At 43.7% G+C, this 16,898-nt stretch overlaps 1 protein-coding gene across 1 annotated transcript in view; it reads left to right on the top strand.

Annotated features, from left to right (window-relative positions):
• LOC126352754 (serine protease easter-like) overlaps window positions 1–16,898 on the top strand; it is a 137,894-nt gene that overhangs the window by 71,711 nt on the left and 49,285 nt on the right. Inside the window, exons 2-3 of the mRNA XM_050002711.1 lie at window positions 10,224–10,426; window positions 14,568–14,778. Coding sequence (XP_049858668.1) covers window positions 10,224–10,426; window positions 14,568–14,778 — 414 coding nt within the window. The remainder of the gene's footprint in view (window positions 1–10,223; window positions 10,427–14,567; window positions 14,779–16,898) is intronic.

Here is a 16,898-nt window from a genome sequence, read left to right as displayed (position 1 = left end):
ATAAATAGCCCGGAAGTTTTAAGTGAAGACAATACGGGCCTTCACCGTATGATCAAACGCCTCTACGGGAAGGATATTTCAACACGGTTCGACGATTCGAAGGAATGCGCAAGTAGAAAGGACAATAACTGTGTACCCTCACCTTCCTGTTGCGCTGCAGGGACACTTCGACGGTTCCGAAACTTTTGAAGGTGAAGAGGATATTTCGCTCGGCTCAGTCTCATCGTATTTACAACCATATTGAATCTGCGATGTTACGGGAGAGGATTCATCAGACGCGGCGACAATTGGTGGAAACCAGGAGTAAGCTTTTTCACCTCCACTTGGTTATTAGTAATGATATGCACTGTGGTGATTGGAATAAGACTGACGGTCTAACATTCAAAACTATGGAAGTTAGTGCAGAAATATCAGTAAATAGACAGAAGAAGAAGTTCGCTAACTTACAAAAGAACAAAACTTCCTGGCAGATTAAAACTGTACGCCCGACCGGGACTCGAACTCGGGACCTTTGCCTTTCGCGGGCAATTGCTCTACCATCTGAGCTACCGAAGCACGACTCACGCCCGGTCCTCACAGCTTTACTTCTGCCAGTATCTCGTCTCCTATCATCCAAACTTTACAGAAGCTCTCCTGCGAACCTTGCAGAACTAGCACTCCTGAAAGAAAGGATACTGCGGAGACATGGCTTATCCACAGCCTGGGGGATGTTTCCAGAATGTCTCCGCAGTATCCTTTCTTTCAGGAGTGCTAGTTCTGCAAGGTTCGCAGGAGAGCTTCTGTAAAGTTTGGAAGGTAGGAGACGAGATACTGGCAGAGGTAAAGCTGTGAGGACCGGGCGTGAGTCGTGCTTCGGTAGCTCAGATGGCAGAGCACTTGCCCGCGAAACGCAAAGGTCCCGAGTTCGAGTCTCGGTCGGGCACACAGTTTTAATCTGCCAGGAAGTTTCATATCAGCGAACACTCCGCTGCAGAGCGAAAATCTCATTCTACAAAAGAACATCTCGGAAGGTTCAGTTGAGGACAATTCTCGAACTGTTATTAACCTGTCTGATAAAGGTTTATCAAAAGTTGAAATTTCTGTACTATCCAAAGGAGATAGTTTTGCTGTGACGCCTGAAAACGTACCCACGGGGGATATTGTAGTAAATATTGAGACAGGTATCCGTCAGCTTCCACAGCACTCCGCTGACGTAATTGGGATGGAAAAAGCTAGGATTCTACATGCATGTAAGCCACCTAACAGCAATTTGTCGCAGGTACAAAGGAAGGCACTGAGGGGTATCAACGCAGATAAAAACATTATTGTTCTTACTGCGGATAAGGGTAATGCCACCATCATATTGATGAGTGGGGACTATCATGGAAAGATAAATGATATTTTGGTTCCCTCAATTACAAAAAACGGCAGAAGTATCCGATTACGAAGATTTTAAAGTTGACCAATCGACCGGTGAAAGCGTCTGCATTCTCCTCTGACGATAAGAAGTGGCTTTGTAAAACAGAAGCGTACCCAACTAGAGTGTATGGATTACCGAAAGTGCATAAACCTGAGATGCCTTTAAGGCCAATTATCAGCGCTGTAGGAGGTCCCACCCACGAGTTAGCTAGACACCTTGTCTCATTGCTGCAACCCTATGTTCGTAGGACTGATAGTCATATTAAAAATTCAGCTCATTTCATTAGCAAGGAAATGAGCGTGGGCACGGATGATATCCCCGTTAGTTTTGATATTATTTCATTGTTTAATATGATTCCGGTAAACGAAGCTATCTGATGCATATCGGATAATTTTCCTACCGATATTGTGTAATTATTCCTACACTACCTCTTCACAACCTCCTTTCAATACAATAGCGACTTTTATGAATAGATTGACTGGGTGGCTATGGGCAGTCCTCTTTGTCCTACTGTCGCTAACTTGTTTATGGAGACTTTTGAACAACGGGCGTTGCAGCCCGCCAGTAAGACATCAGCCAGGTGGAATCGCTATGTCGATGACACTTTCGCAGTATGGACACACGGAGCAGAAGAGATGGATGCCTTTCTGACACATCTAAGCAGCATTAGTCGGAAAATCCAGTTTATTATGGAGACGGAGAGTAATGAACAACCGAATTTGCGGGATGTGTCTGTGATTAAACGACGGGACGCAACGTTGGGCCACAAGGTCTGGGCCATACATACTTATCGTTACTTGTATAAAGATTCAAACAACCAACCTAGACAAAAAAGAGGTGTAACAAAAACAGAAAGTACAAAATTTTTGAAACTGTTTATTTAAAAGATGAGGTTGAACATCCACGGTCGACTTTCGTGAATAATGGCTATTCTAGCAAGAAGATAGATCGAGACGACGAACAACAGCCGCCCAACGGCAAAGTTTTTCTTCCCTTCATTAGTAAGGTCACAGATCGCATTGGGAGAGCAATATGGGATGCAAACTACTTTCAGACCCACCAGAAAAATAAAAGAATATTTAAGAGCGGCATAAGATGTATGATATCCCTTGGCTACACCGGGAGTGTATAAAATTCCTTGTAGTTGTGGACAGGTTTGTTTCGGTATCACAAAGAGAAGTGTTAACAACCGTCTTGTTGAACATAAGAGGAATTGCCGACTGGGCCACACTGATAAATCGGCCTTAGCAGAACATGTTTACCAGGAAGGTTCTAACATTCTGCGTGGTGTCTGTTTGTTCTATATCGTGTCTCCCTACCACTTTCGAGCAACGAGGCTCTGAGCGTATTTTTTTAGAGAATTGAGTAGTTTGAACCTGGGACCTGTTGCTGGTAAGGAGACGCCAGACCACACATGACATGTAGAATTCAGAAGAGTCCAGTGAGATTAGCGATGATATAACCAAATACTGAATGATTTCAGCGTCAGCTCTCTGTAAAAGAATCTTAATACTAAATAAATTTAGTGGAAGGGGTGCAAGGCTTTCCTATTGTTAGTTAGCTGGTAAAATAACGTCAAAAAGCAGTTAAGTTTACCATTGGAAATTTTATTCTACTCACAAAACATTGTTTATAAATTGCACTATTGATAAAAGGAGATGTTTTAATAGAGGATGGTAAAAACCAACTGCGTTCAACAAAAATGTGAACGAATATTCCCTGAATGGGTTTCCAAGTTCTACAATGGATCGAAGGATGACCTATGCCATATCACAACTATAATGTAGGTTTAAATTAAGTTTCACAAAAGAGAAAACTATCAAAAAGGTCTACAGTGACCCTCAATTATTTTTAATTACTTATCTAACTTGTCGTAAATTACAGTGGCTGATGTGGCTTCTCAATAACTATATAACAGAAAAATCATCGCGTTTCAGATCTTTACTTCAAGTGGCAAATGTGAACGCCATGAGCTTTAATTGACGATCGACACTAGTATTACGCAAAAAGAGGGTGTAACAGATGAGACTTCTGCAGTTCTGAGTGAAGCTTTATGCGCTGTTATGCCGCATCGAGTGCGTTCATTACCTTGTTGGTGTTCGTCAGGGGGCGGCGGGCAGCACAGCTCTGCTCACCTAGCTGTCTCGGAAGCAACTACCTCACTTCTCCTTACTACAATTTACCGAAGTTGGTTTTAAAAAAAACTATCTGGCTGTGTTTTCATGTGACCAATCAGGATCTCAATGTTAGCTCCGCCTACAAAGATTCTGACTATCCAATGAGAAACGTTATACTTTTCGTGGTGGGGCAATGTTTCTAAAGTTTGCAACGTAACAGAGACGCGAAAAAGTCTCACGCTAAAACTTGCAGCTGGTGTGGTCCTTTTAGCGTTATCGTAAGATCTATACTGTTCTCCTGGAGGGCTCTATCTTTTAACATGGGCTGAGGGGTGGTCCTTGACGTACCTGAGACGCGAAAAAGAGTCACGCTAAAACTTGCGGGTGGTGTGGCCCTTTTTGTGTTATCGTAAGATCTATACTGTTCTTCCTCCCCCCATGAACCATGGACCTTGCCGTTGGTGGGGAGGCTTGCGTGCCTCAGCGATACAGATAGCCGTACCGTAGGTGCAACCACAACGGAGGGGTATCTGTTGAGAGGCCAGACAAACGTGTGGTTCCTGAAGAGGGGCAGCAGCCTTTTCAGTAGTTGCAAGGGCAACAATCTGGATGGTTGACTGATCTGGCCTTGTAGCAATAACCAAAATGGCCTTGCTGTGCTGGTACTGCGAACGGTTGAAAGCAAGGGGAAACTACGGCCGTAATTTTTCCCGAGGGCATGCAGCTTTACTGTATGGTTAAATGATGATGGCGTCCTCTTTGGTAAAATATTCCGGAGGTGAAATAGTCCCCCATTCGTATCTCCGGGCGGGGACTACTCAAGAGGATGTCGTTATCAGCAGAAAGAAAACTGGCGTTCTACAAATCGGAGCGTGGAATGTCAAATCCCTTAATCGGGCAAGTAGGTTAGAAAATTTAAAAAGGGAAATGGATAGGTTAAAGTTAGATATAGTAGGAATTAGTGAAGTTCGGTGACAGGAGGAACAAGACTTCTGGTCAGTTGACTACAGGGTTATAAACACAAAATCAAATAGGGGTAATGCAGGAGTAGGTTTAATAATGAATAGGAAAATAGGAATGCGGGTGAGCTACTACAAACAGCATAGTGAACGCATTATTATGGCCAAGATAGATACGAAGCCCACACCTACTACAGTAGTACAAGTTTATATGCCAACTAGCTCTGCAGATGACGAAGAAATTGAAGAAATGTATGATGAAATAAAAGAAATTATTCAGATAGTGAAGGGTGATGAAAATTTAATAGTCATGTGTGACTGGAATTCGGCAGTAGGAAAAGGGAGAGAAGGAAACGTAGTAGGTGAATATGGATTGGGGCTAAGAAATAAAAGAGGAACGCGCCTGGTAGAACTTTGCACAGAGCACAACTTAATCATAGCTAATACTTGGTTTAAGAATCATGAAAGAAGGTTGTATACATGGAAGAACCCTGGAGATACTAAAAGGTATCAGATAGATTATATAATGGTAAGACAGAGATTTAGGAACCAGGTTTTAAATTGTAAGACATTCCCAGGGGCAGATGTGGTCTCTGATCACAATCTATTGGTTATGACCTGTAGATTGAAGAAACTGCAAAAAGGTGGAAATTTAAGGAGATGGGACTTGGATAAACTGAAAGAACCAGAGGTTGTACAGAGTTTCAAGGAGAGCATAAGGGAAACATTGACAGGAATGGGGGAGAGAAATACAGTAGAAGAAGAATGGATATCTTCGAGGGATGAAGTTGTGAAGGCAGCAGAGGATAAAGTAGGTAAAAAGACGAGAACTAGTAGAAATCCTTGGGTAACAGAAGAAATATTGAATTTAATTGATGAAAGGAGAAAATATAAAACTGCAGTAAATGAAGGAGGCAAAAAGGAATACAAACGTCTAAAAAATGAGCTCGACAGGAAGTGCAAAATGGCTAAGCAGGGATGGCTAGAGGACAAATGTAAGGATGTAGAGGCTTATCTCACTAGGGGTAAGATAGATATTGCCTACAGGAAAATTAAAGAGACCTTTGGAGATAAGAGAACCACTTGTATGAACATCAAGAGCTCAGATGGAAACCCAGTTCTAAGCAAAGAAGGGAAAGCAGAAAGGTGGAAAGAGTATATAGAGGGTCTATACAATGGCGATGTACTTGAGGACAATATTATGGAAATGGAAGAGGATGTGGATGAAGATGAAATGGGAGATACGATACTGCGTGAAGAGTTTGACAGAGCACTGAAAGACCTGAGTCGAAACAAGGCCCCCGGAGTACACAACATTCCATTGGAACTACTGACGGCTTTGGGAGAGCCAGTCCTGAAAAAACTCTACCATCTGGTGAACAAGATGTATGAAACAGGCGAAATACCCGCAGACTTCAAGAAGAATATAATAATTCCAATCCCAAAGAAAGCAGGTGTTGACATATGTGAAAATTACCGAACAATCAGTTTAATAAGCCACAGCTGCAAAATACTAACACGAATTCTTTACAGACGAATGGAAAAACTAGTAGAAGCCGACCTCGGGGAAGATCAGTTTGGATTCCGTAGAAACACTGGAACACGTGAGGCAATACTGACCTTACGACTTATCTTAGAAGAAAGATTAAGGAAAGGCAAACCTACATTTCTAGCATTCGTAGACCTAGAGAAAGCTTTTGACAATGTTGACTGGAATACTCTCTTTCAAATTCTAAAGGTGGCAGCGGTAAAATATAGGGAGCGAAAGGCTATTTACAATTTGTACAGAAACCTGATGGCAGTTATAAGAGTCGAGGGACATGAAAGGGAAGCAGTGTATATTGAGCAAGCAGTAAAGGAAACAAAAGAGTAGGTATTAAAATGCATGGAGAAGAAATAAAAACTTTGAGGTTCGCCGATGACATCGTAATTCTGTCAGAGACAGCAAAGGACTTGGAAGAGCAGTTGAATGGAATGGATAGTGTCTTGAAAGGAGGATATAAGATGAACATCAACAAAAGCAAAACGAGGATAATGGAATGTAGTCGAATTAAGTCGGGTGCTGCTGAGGGAATTAGATTAGGAAATGAGACACTTAAAGCAGTAAAGGAGTTTTGCTATTTGGGGAGCAAAATAACTGATGATGGTCGAAGTAGAGAGGATATAAAATGTAGACTGGCAATGGGAAGGAAAGCGTTTCTGAAGAAGAGAAATTTGTTAACATCGAGTATAGATTTAAGTGTCAGGAAGTCATTTCTGAAAGTATTTGTATGGAGTGTAGCCATGTATGGAAGTGAAACATGGACGATAAATAGTTTGGACAAGAAGAGAATAGAAGCTTTCGAAATGTGGTGCTACAGAAGAATGCTGAATATTAGATGGGTAGATCACATAACTAATGAGGAAGTATTGAATAGGATTGGGGAGAAGAGAAGTTTGTGGCACAAATTGATCAGAAGAAGGGATCGGTTGGTAGGACATGTTCTGAGGCATCAAGGGACCAACAATTTAGTATTGGAGGGCAGTGTGGAGGGTAAAAATCGTAGAGGGAGACCAAGAGATGAATACACTAAGCAGATTCAGAAGGATGTAGGTTGCAGTAGGTACCGGGAGATGAAGAAGCTTGCACAGGATAGGGCAGCATGGAGAGCTGCATCAAACCAGTCTCAGGACTGAAGACCACAACAACAACAACAATACTGTTTTTCTGGAGGGCTCTAGCTTTTAACATGGTCTGGGGGGTGGTCCTAACGGTTAGTGGCGACGTGGGCGTCTCTCCCTTATCGTAGGGCCTTTTACTTAACACGGTTCTGCTCTCGGTTTCTGTTCTCGTTTCTCCCCTCGGAACTGCGTCTGTCTCGTGGTGTGCGAAGGTATGACATGCATTTAGACATTCTTGTGTTAGTCTGTGGTATTGCATTTGCTCACTCGTTACTCGTATTACTTTGGTTAATTTAATGTCACGATTTATTCGGAGCTATGTGGTATACTAACTGGATTTACTTATCATGTCAGGGTTTTCATGGAAGTTGTAGGATTTGCCTGACACCTGACAAGGTAATCATGAAATAAAATTCAGCAGAACGAGCGTCATATCTAAAACCTCACATTATTATGGGTGCATGTATAGAGAGGCCATCGAAATTGATAAACACCGTAGTAATTTTAACAGGAAAGAGTAAGGTGTTAAACTGGATAAAATTTGCATGTCAGCCTTGCACCGGAAGCGTGACGATTGATTACTTTTAATCGAGAATGTTGGCACTACCAGAGACAGCCTCATAGCTGACGCCACGTGATGGACAGTGGCGCCCTCTGCACAGTCTATATAATCAACGCTTCCTCGAGCTGGTGCAGGTGGAAGTGCGTTGGGTATAAAGGTGCAACTCCCGTTGTTGAACAGAGAAATGGGTACGAGAATATCGAGACCGGAAGAATAGTTACATCAGACGATGGTCATATCCAGATACGCCGTTATCCATGCGAACGGATACTGGAAATATGCACTTTTCCACGGACTCAGGTCAACGGGGGCAGTATTATGCTGTGGGGGACATTCAATTACCAGGGAACATTCCCAAGTACTAATAAACGATCTTGATTTTTGCCCAATTTCACTTCTAAGGGTAAAACAAACTCTGAAAGGTAATTTGGTATTTTAGGTTTACAGTGAAATCTTCAAAACGATAATACGTAAAAAATATTTTTCTTATGAAGGTTGATATGTAATTAATGTTTTTGAAAACTATATAATCAACTGTCGTAATAATTTGATATTTTACAGACACCCACCCCCATTAATTAACTATGAAAAACGAAAACTTGTGTTACAACATAAATTAAAAACTTCCAACCCACATAGATCCCTGTGTAATAAAGCTGGTTTCTCAAATACAATGTTTGGAAAATGAACTGTACTCAGTGTGCTGTCAAAGTATTTTCACTATACCTGCTTTAAATATCTAAACATTCATTACCATTCTGATTATTTATTTTACTTAGCTTTGTTTTATGGTCTTTTGTAGTTTACCATTTCACATACATGTATTTTGTTAATTGAAATTAATTAGTGACTCATTTTTATGATACAAAATAATTGAAATAATGATAACTGCAAATATATTTCATGTATTTCACAACGCAACCAGGTTGCATCCAACGACGCGATGGGCAGTGGTCATAATGGTTTGGCTCATCAGCCTATGTTGTTTTTTTTGCGGAAAATCCTTTGCTCGGGAGTATGGACCAAATCAAAAAATATTGTACAGGAAACACGGGATCTAATGCGCATACCTTTAGAGTTATACGCACTTCTTCATCTTCGCTTCTGTGAAACAGCTTCTACTGAAAAAAGATCTCATAGATTTTAAGGTCCTTAGTTCAGAGTCCACATTTGGTAGACACATTTTTCTTGTTTAGGGCTATGCTTAGAGTCTCTGAAAGTTTTTCGGTGGCAGTGGTGTTCTGCATTGATCAAAAAACTGAGGACCTAGGGTGTATGTACTGTGTGATGATATTAATGGTACGAGGGTAATCCCAAAAGTAAGGTCTCCTGTTTTTTTATATGTACTTAGATCTGTTTATTTCTACAATGGTTTACATCAGTTTATAGCTTGAATATTTAGCTATTTTTCGACATAATCACCATTTCTATCGATTCATTTTTATAGACGCTGTGGCAGTTTTTGTATACCCATGTCATACCAGCACGACGCCAGCTCCGCGGCTTTGAGGACGAAGGATGCCGCCACTGGCTTGGTCTCAGGTCTAAAGTGGTATGCCCAGGTTTCGTCACCCGTGACAATTGAGTCCAGAACATTGGCCTGTTTGGCTGCAAGGCGGTGAAGAAATGCGGGGGAAGCATCAACTCGTTGCCACATGTGATCCTCAGTCAGCATGCGTGTCACCTATCTTGCGCACACCTTCCGGTAATTCAATGTTTCCGTTAAAACTCTGTGAGTGATACTTCGGGAAAGCTCAGGAACCAACGTCAGAGATCATCCAGGCTGATACGCCGATCTTCACGCATGCTTTGCTCAACCTTCAACACTGTCTCCTCAGAAACTGATGGTCTCCCAGTCCTTTGTTCATCGTGAATTTCGGTCCGACCAGCCGCAACTCTCTACACCACTTACGAACATTTTTGACATCCATGCACAATTCATCATATACTTCCGTTAACTGGCGATGGACTGCAATCGGCGCAGTGCCCTTTCCGTTCAAAAAACTGCGCGCAATTCGCACTTGGCGGTAACATCCAACGGGAGCTCCATTCTCAACGGCTGCCAAGCCAAGGCAGCACCTCAGCGCGGCGTGCTCGTGTTTACACACCACACATAAAGCTTTCGTTATAACAGTGTGACCAACTACCACTCAAACACAGTTCTGTTCTTACAAAAAAATAGGAGACATTACTTTTGGGATTACCCTCGTACGAGAAAGGTATTTGTGGAAGGTCGCATAAAACGAGTAACAAGATTAACTGAAAAGAAAACGAGAGACATTACAGAATTCTGATCCGGATCCACCATTTCGCCAAGAAATGTTTCCGCGTAAGTCTGAGGGGCGACACATTGTTTGTGTCGCGCGCCGCAGTCGCAAACAGGTCACGGTCGCGAAAGTGCTTTTGGGCGACTACAGGTAAATTTTGAGGACGAGACGAAACCAGTGTGTCAGTATAATGCCTGTACGCCCCTCGTTTCCCGCGGGGCCACTACTGTAGCTTTCTTTTTCCATTTCGCACTGCAGAGGGCTGGTGGGGCGGCTACCGCCCGGAGAGGGAGCTGTGCCGCTCGCCGATGGGCGCCGAGGGGGAGTGCGTGCAGGTGACGCGCTGCCCGCCGCTGCTGGCGCTGCTGCGCGCCACGCCGCGCCCGCCCGGCGCCGTCGAGTTCCTGCGCAGCTCCCTGTGCGGCTTCGAGAACCGCTACCCGCGCGTCTGCTGCGTACAGGTACGTACCTGCCGCCTCCCACCGCTCACTCCTTGTGGGCGCAACGCAAGGAAAACAGGTGAGCGCACAGCTCCACACGCATTCCTCTATCCAAAGTCGATTACGCCGGGCAGCTTGAACGCTCCTTACACACATTTAGATAAAAAAAACGACATAACACGAAGGAATTATTCGAATGGGACGGAAATCGGTAGATGTGATCTACAGGTACAGACATACTAATGACTACAGTTTCACAAAAATCGGACCATTCCTTCGAGAAAAAGAGCTTCACAAATTGAACAAGTCAATAACATACAATGTAGGCTTTCACGGCCGGTGTTGTCTTCAGTTGAAACTTCCGGGCTGGGACACAAGGTATATATAAAGAACACTCACAAGGAATCTAACCATCATCCTAGGCAAAAAAAAGAGGTCTCATGAAAACCTTGGTGGGCAGAGCCAACAAAATCTGCGAGCCGGCTTACTTACAAGATGAACTAAATGACGTACGGTCAGTCTCCAGGAAAAACGGATATACCAGCAAAGAAATTGATCGAGCCTTCCATCAAAGAAGAAAAGAAGCCAGAAGTCCAGAGCAACAACGGTCACCTACTGGAAAAGCTTTCCTACCGTTCATTAAAGAAGTCACGGACCGTATCGGGAAAGTTCTGGCCAAGTATGGAATCGAAACAATCTTCAGGCCCACCAAGAAGATTAAGGAATATTTAAGAACTGCAAAAGACGCCCCACACCCCCTAGCAACACCTGGGGTATACAAAATTCCATGCAGTTGTGGACAAGTATCTATTCTAACAACGAAAAGAAGTGAAAACCTCCGGTTAGCCGAACATAAAAGAAACTGTCGCTTAGGACACATGGAAAAATCGGCCGTAGCTGAGCATGTTTTTCGAGATGGGAATGACGAAATTAAATTTAATGAGACAAGCGTTCTAGCACGAACATCCCATTATCATGCACGCATGTATAGAGAAGCAATAGAGATTCACAAACACCATAACAATTTTAATAGAAAAGAGGAAGTTTTAAAGTTAGACAAGCTATGGATGTTGACGTTGCGCCAGCAGGATGACAATCGATTACTCTTTAACGAGAATGATGCCGCCTTCCAAAGATAGGCATGCCATCAGCATCACGTGACGAATGGTATTGCCCTCTACGCTCCCTACAAATGCTACAGTACCTGGAGCCTCAATGGCAGTAGCCGGACGACTTCAGAAGATGTCTCCTGCTGATGGAGACGGAACGTCAGGTGGAAATTTTATACATCGATCACTGCCTCTCAGCCCGGAAGTTTCAACTGAAGAAGTCCATAACGCTTTGGTCCACTTCTGCCCTCATGCGAGCAATTATTGGGCTTGGAATTGATTGACAGAGTTAAAGGATATTGTGCCAAACTATGTCCAATTGATGCATTAGATCCTTGGAGGGGCCTGCCCATAAAGCTCCAAACGTTCTCAACTGGTGAAGGATCCAGGAACCTTGTTGATCAAGTTAGGGTTTGGCAAGCAGTAGAAATTCTTGCTGTGTGAGGGCGGGCATGCTGAACTGGAAACTCAAGAGGGCAACAAAACGGGGTGTACAATAATGTCGACGGAGATCTGTGCTGTGAGGGTGCCGCAGATGACTCACAAAGGTATACTGCCACGAAAATAAATGAGGTCCCAGGCCACCAGCTCTGGCGAGCGACAGTCAGGTTTGTATTCCATCGCTGTCAGCAGCGTCTCCAGATACGTCTTCGTCCTGGAATCTTATTGACTGGAGCGGAATTGTCTTCAGTGATGAGTCCCGCTCCGAATTGAGCCCCTATGATCGCCAAAGACGTGTCTGGAGATGCTCCATATAGTGGTGATTTACCAGCCTGAGTATCTCCCGCCATATGATCCGACAACCATGACTGATGGTCGCAGCACTCTTACACCACAACGTTATGCAGACGATATTTTATGCCCGGTTTTTCTTTGCCCTCATGGCAAGCTATTCTGGGCTTATATTTCAGCAAGATAACGCCCACCTCCAGACGGCGTGAGCTCCTACTGCTCGTCTTCGTGCTTGTCAAACCCTACCATGGCCAGCAAGATCGCCAGATCTCCCTAGAATTGAAAAAGCTTGGAGCATTATAGGCAGAGTCTTCCAATCATCTAGGCATTTTGACTGTTTAATGCGCCAGTTAGACGGGATTCGGCACGAAATCTCTCACGAGGACATCCAAAAACTCTACCAATGAATATCAAGCCGAATAACTGCTCGCATAAGGGACAGAGGTGGACCAACACGTTATTGTGTTCAAATGTGTGTGAAATCTTATGGGACTTAACTGTTAAGGTCATCAGTCCCTAAACTAACACACTACATAACCTAAATTATCCTGCGGACAAATGCACACACTCGAGGGAAGACTCGAACCTCCGCCGGGACCAGCCGCACAGTCCATGACTGCAGCGCCTCGGACCGCTCGGCTAATCCCGCGCGGCCACGTTATTGTCTTGCTAAATTTGTAAAGCTCCTTTTTTGAACAAATCTTCCTTTTTTATGGAATTACGTAGCATAATATGTCTGCCTGTATATGTGCAACACATGTACCGATTTCCGTCCCATTCGGATTAATTCTTCGTGGTGCGTCGATTTTCTTTTCGCATTAGAGTGTATTTTGTCTGGAGAACTTTAGTTCCTCTCGGCAACATGGGCGTTCCATTAGTGGTCCATGCATCTCATTACGTGTACAGGAATTCTCCTCGAAAGATAGGTTTTCAGAGCTCTGTCGGATCATCTAGATTTAGGTTCTCCGTGTTTCCCCTAAACGTCTCGCGGCAAATTTTTGGTAGCGCTCCTTTGAGAGGTACATGACCGATTTTCGTCTCCATTTTTCTCCTATGCGGGCTACTACAGTCTCATTAACGACCATTTCGTCGAGGGGATATCAAACCCTAATGTTCATGTCTTATTCCTGGCTTCAAGCTGAGCAGCACACAATAACGCTAGAAACCTTTACAAATTCTGCAACAAGTTCTCGCGAAGCTTGGAAGACTTTGTTTGTAAATATGGTACCTCGACATAGTACTGATTATGAATGCACAAAATAAATTATATGTGAAAAAAAGGTTGCACGTATGTTAACAATGGAGCACACAGTTTCTCTTCGAGTATTTCATTTGAGCTGTTCCTTTTCATCGTATTTTTTCCCTTCTTCTACATAGACACCACATGAAATTTTCCTCATGTTGCCATCCACTATGCTTGTTGTGAAAATGGTATAAGAAGTAACTGAGCATCGAACTGAAAATCACATTTGAATCGCTCAACAGAGGAAATGGCTGTGGGCCTGATAAGGTTTCTGTCATAGTTTGTGTCGAATGTGGGGAGATTTGTCCCTCCTTCTAACTACAATTTATCGTCGCTCATTTGAAGAAACAAGAGTTCCACGCAACTGGAAAGAGAAGCACGTCGTTCCAATGTAGATGAAAAGTCGCAGTCCTGATGGACAGAAGTATAAGTGTATCTCACTGAGTTCAATCACGCCATTTTACTTCCCCTCTCTTCGTTACTTGTCCGTTTCTAACGACCACGTTGCCATCCTTCCCTTCCTTCTTGATTACTTGGGTTCCTATCACACTCATCTGTCTCTTCCTTTCGCACTCCGCCCCCTCCCTCCTTTTTCACGTCCATTCCTAACAGTATCCTCAGTTTAAACATGTTACTTGCCTTCACTTTCTGCCTTTCATGGACTAACATTAACTCTGCTCTTACCTACTACAGCTACTACTACTCTCCGCTGTTTATATTTTCACTACTCTCAAGGGTAAAAAATAAGAAAGGGCGTGATTATCATAAGCGCGCCCCAATAAAAAACTAAATAAATTAAATATATGTTGTGAAACTGAGGACTATATTTTGTGCTTGCGTAAGATTACTTTTCTGTAAATCAAACACGTCCTATGTAAAATTTGTTTATTAGAAAGGAATTGCAGTAACCAGTAATTATTATGTCGTCAAATTTCTTGTATCATTATTATTATTATATAAAAGAACGAGAAGTACAGCTGGAGGACCGGCGTGCACCACACTCGATGGCGTCCCCTTGGTTGCATCAAGTGGTGTCCCTGACTCGCGAGCTTTTGCTCACTGCACGTCTCCCCTACAGGGCTTCCAGTACGAGCCGCCCCAGGTGGAGGAGCAGACGACGACGCGGCGCCCCGAGCCGACCAACCAGCGCCAACAGCAGGAGTCTGACCACCCCAACGCACGCCTGCTGCCCACCGAATGCGGCGTCGACTTCTCGGAGCGCATCTTCGGTGGCAAGACAACCGAGATAGACGAGTACCCCTGGCTCGCGTTGCTCAGGTACCGCGCAAGTGAGTACCCGCATTCCAGTACCCAACAATACAACAGGAAAAAAGGGAAAAAGGTATACGAGGTTCGTAGATTCTCGAGTAGGTAGTATTGTCAAATGATGTAACGTTTCGAGTTACGCCGCTCGAGTAGTAAATCGGTCTATCGGAGCAGTAACAGAATTAGCGACCTGCTGGGGTCGACCAAAGAGACAATCGAAACGCAGCGCATGCCGGGAGTGTATGACGCCAGCTGGAATTGTGGAGCAGTTTACGCAGAGAAACGGAGCGAATTGTAATAACTCATCGAAAAGGAGTACAAGTAACACACAAAACTTGGATAACAACATAAAACTGCAGCGACAAAACAGTAATATCAATCTAGGAAATACCGGGTGATCAAAAAGTCACTATAAATTTGAAAACTTAATAAACCACGGAATAATGTAGATAGAGAGGTAAAAATTGACACACATAATTGGAATGACATGGGGTTTTATTAGAACAAAAAAAAGTATTGCTAGACGCGTGAAAGGTCTCTTGCGTGCGTCGTTTGGTGATGATCGTGTGCTCAGCCGCCACTTTCGTCATGCTTGGCCTCCCAGGCTTTGGGGTTACCAGAAGTCGCAAGTGTATTGTGATCGACCGACATCTCTAGGGATGCTGAAAGACAACATCCGACGCCAATGCTTCACCATAACTCCGGACATGCTTTACTGTGCTGTTCACAACATTATTCCTCGACTACAGCTGTTGTTGAGGAACGATGGTGGACACATTGAGCATTTCCTGTAAAGAACATAATCTTTGCTTTGTCTTACTTTGTTATGCTAATTAATGCTATTCTGATCAGATGAAGCGCCATCTGTCAGACATTCTTTGAACTTGTGTATCGTTTTGGATCTAATAAAACCCCATGTCATTCCAAGCATGTGTGTCAATTTGTACCTCTCTATCCACATTATTCCGTGATTTATTCAGTTTTCAAATTTATGCTGACTTTTTGATCACCCGGTATATACAGTTCGAGAAGGCTAGCGTGCTAGCAAGGCTGCCACTTAAGTTCAAAAGGGGGATACGAGAGTGATCGAGATAGTCGAGCGACCCACCAACGTGAGACACGATAATTGTCAAGGCCTCCATCATCTTGGTTACGAGAGGTAGCCGTCATATAAACAGACTGCGAGGCTGTCCCGTCACGTACGCCGGTGCAAAGTATGCTATCCGTACTAACTACAAACTGACACCGTGGGAGTAGCAGCTCCCACTGATTCACTAACATAATTCAACCTTAAATTAAAATCAACAACAGCTAACTTACCCTTTACAACCAAAAACCAATCCTATGATGCATTTTATTTACTTTCCTTGTGGAAGCGGCAGTGATAACTATACGCTATCTGATCAAAAATTTACGGACACCCCCATGAAATGTGGAAGTGAGCTCTACATGTCACGAAAGGCGGGCCTGCTAGTATAAAAGGAAGCAAAAAGTATTGTATAGTGAGTAGAGAAGCTGTAACAGTAGAATCCGTAGCTTAGAAGAGCTCGGTGATTTCGAATGTGTATTGGTCATTGCATGTCACACAAATGAAAATCAAAGAGCGCCATTTCAACCATTCCAAAGCTGCCCAAGTCGACTGTTGGTGGCGTGATTGTGAAGAGGGCAACCACAGATAAACAAAGATCAGAAACGCTTCGTACTGACGGACAGTCATAAAAATAGGGGGAGGACGGGGAAGGAAGTCGTCCGTGCCCTTTCAAAGGAACCATCCCGGCATTTGCGTGGATCGATTTAGGGAAATCACGGAAAACCTAAATTAGGATGGCCGGACGCGGGATTGAACCGTCGTCCTCCCGAATGCGAGTCCAGTGTGGACGGACAGTCACCCTCGAGCATTGCTGAGGATGATTGTAAAAAAGTACATGAAACCAGCGAGTTTCAAAGTAGTATCAGCAGTCCATCTTGCACAGTGACTGTGCACAGGGAGTTAAAAGAGGGGGTGCAATAGTCGAATAGCTCCTCATAAGGCACGCACTACCGTCGTCAGAGCTAAGCGATGCTCTAGGTAGTGTAAAGAGCAACCCACTGGACGGTGGGTGACTAGAAGCGGGTGATTTGAAGTCATGAAGCTGCCTATGTT

This window comes from Schistocerca gregaria, chromosome 1 (genome assembly GCF_023897955.1).
Source record: "Schistocerca gregaria isolate iqSchGreg1 chromosome 1, iqSchGreg1.2, whole genome shotgun sequence".
Classification (NCBI taxonomy): Eukaryota; Metazoa; Arthropoda; class Insecta; order Orthoptera; family Acrididae; genus Schistocerca; species Schistocerca gregaria.
The sequence above is the reverse complement of the archived record's forward strand: the minus strand, read 5'-3'. Positions and strand labels throughout refer to the sequence as shown.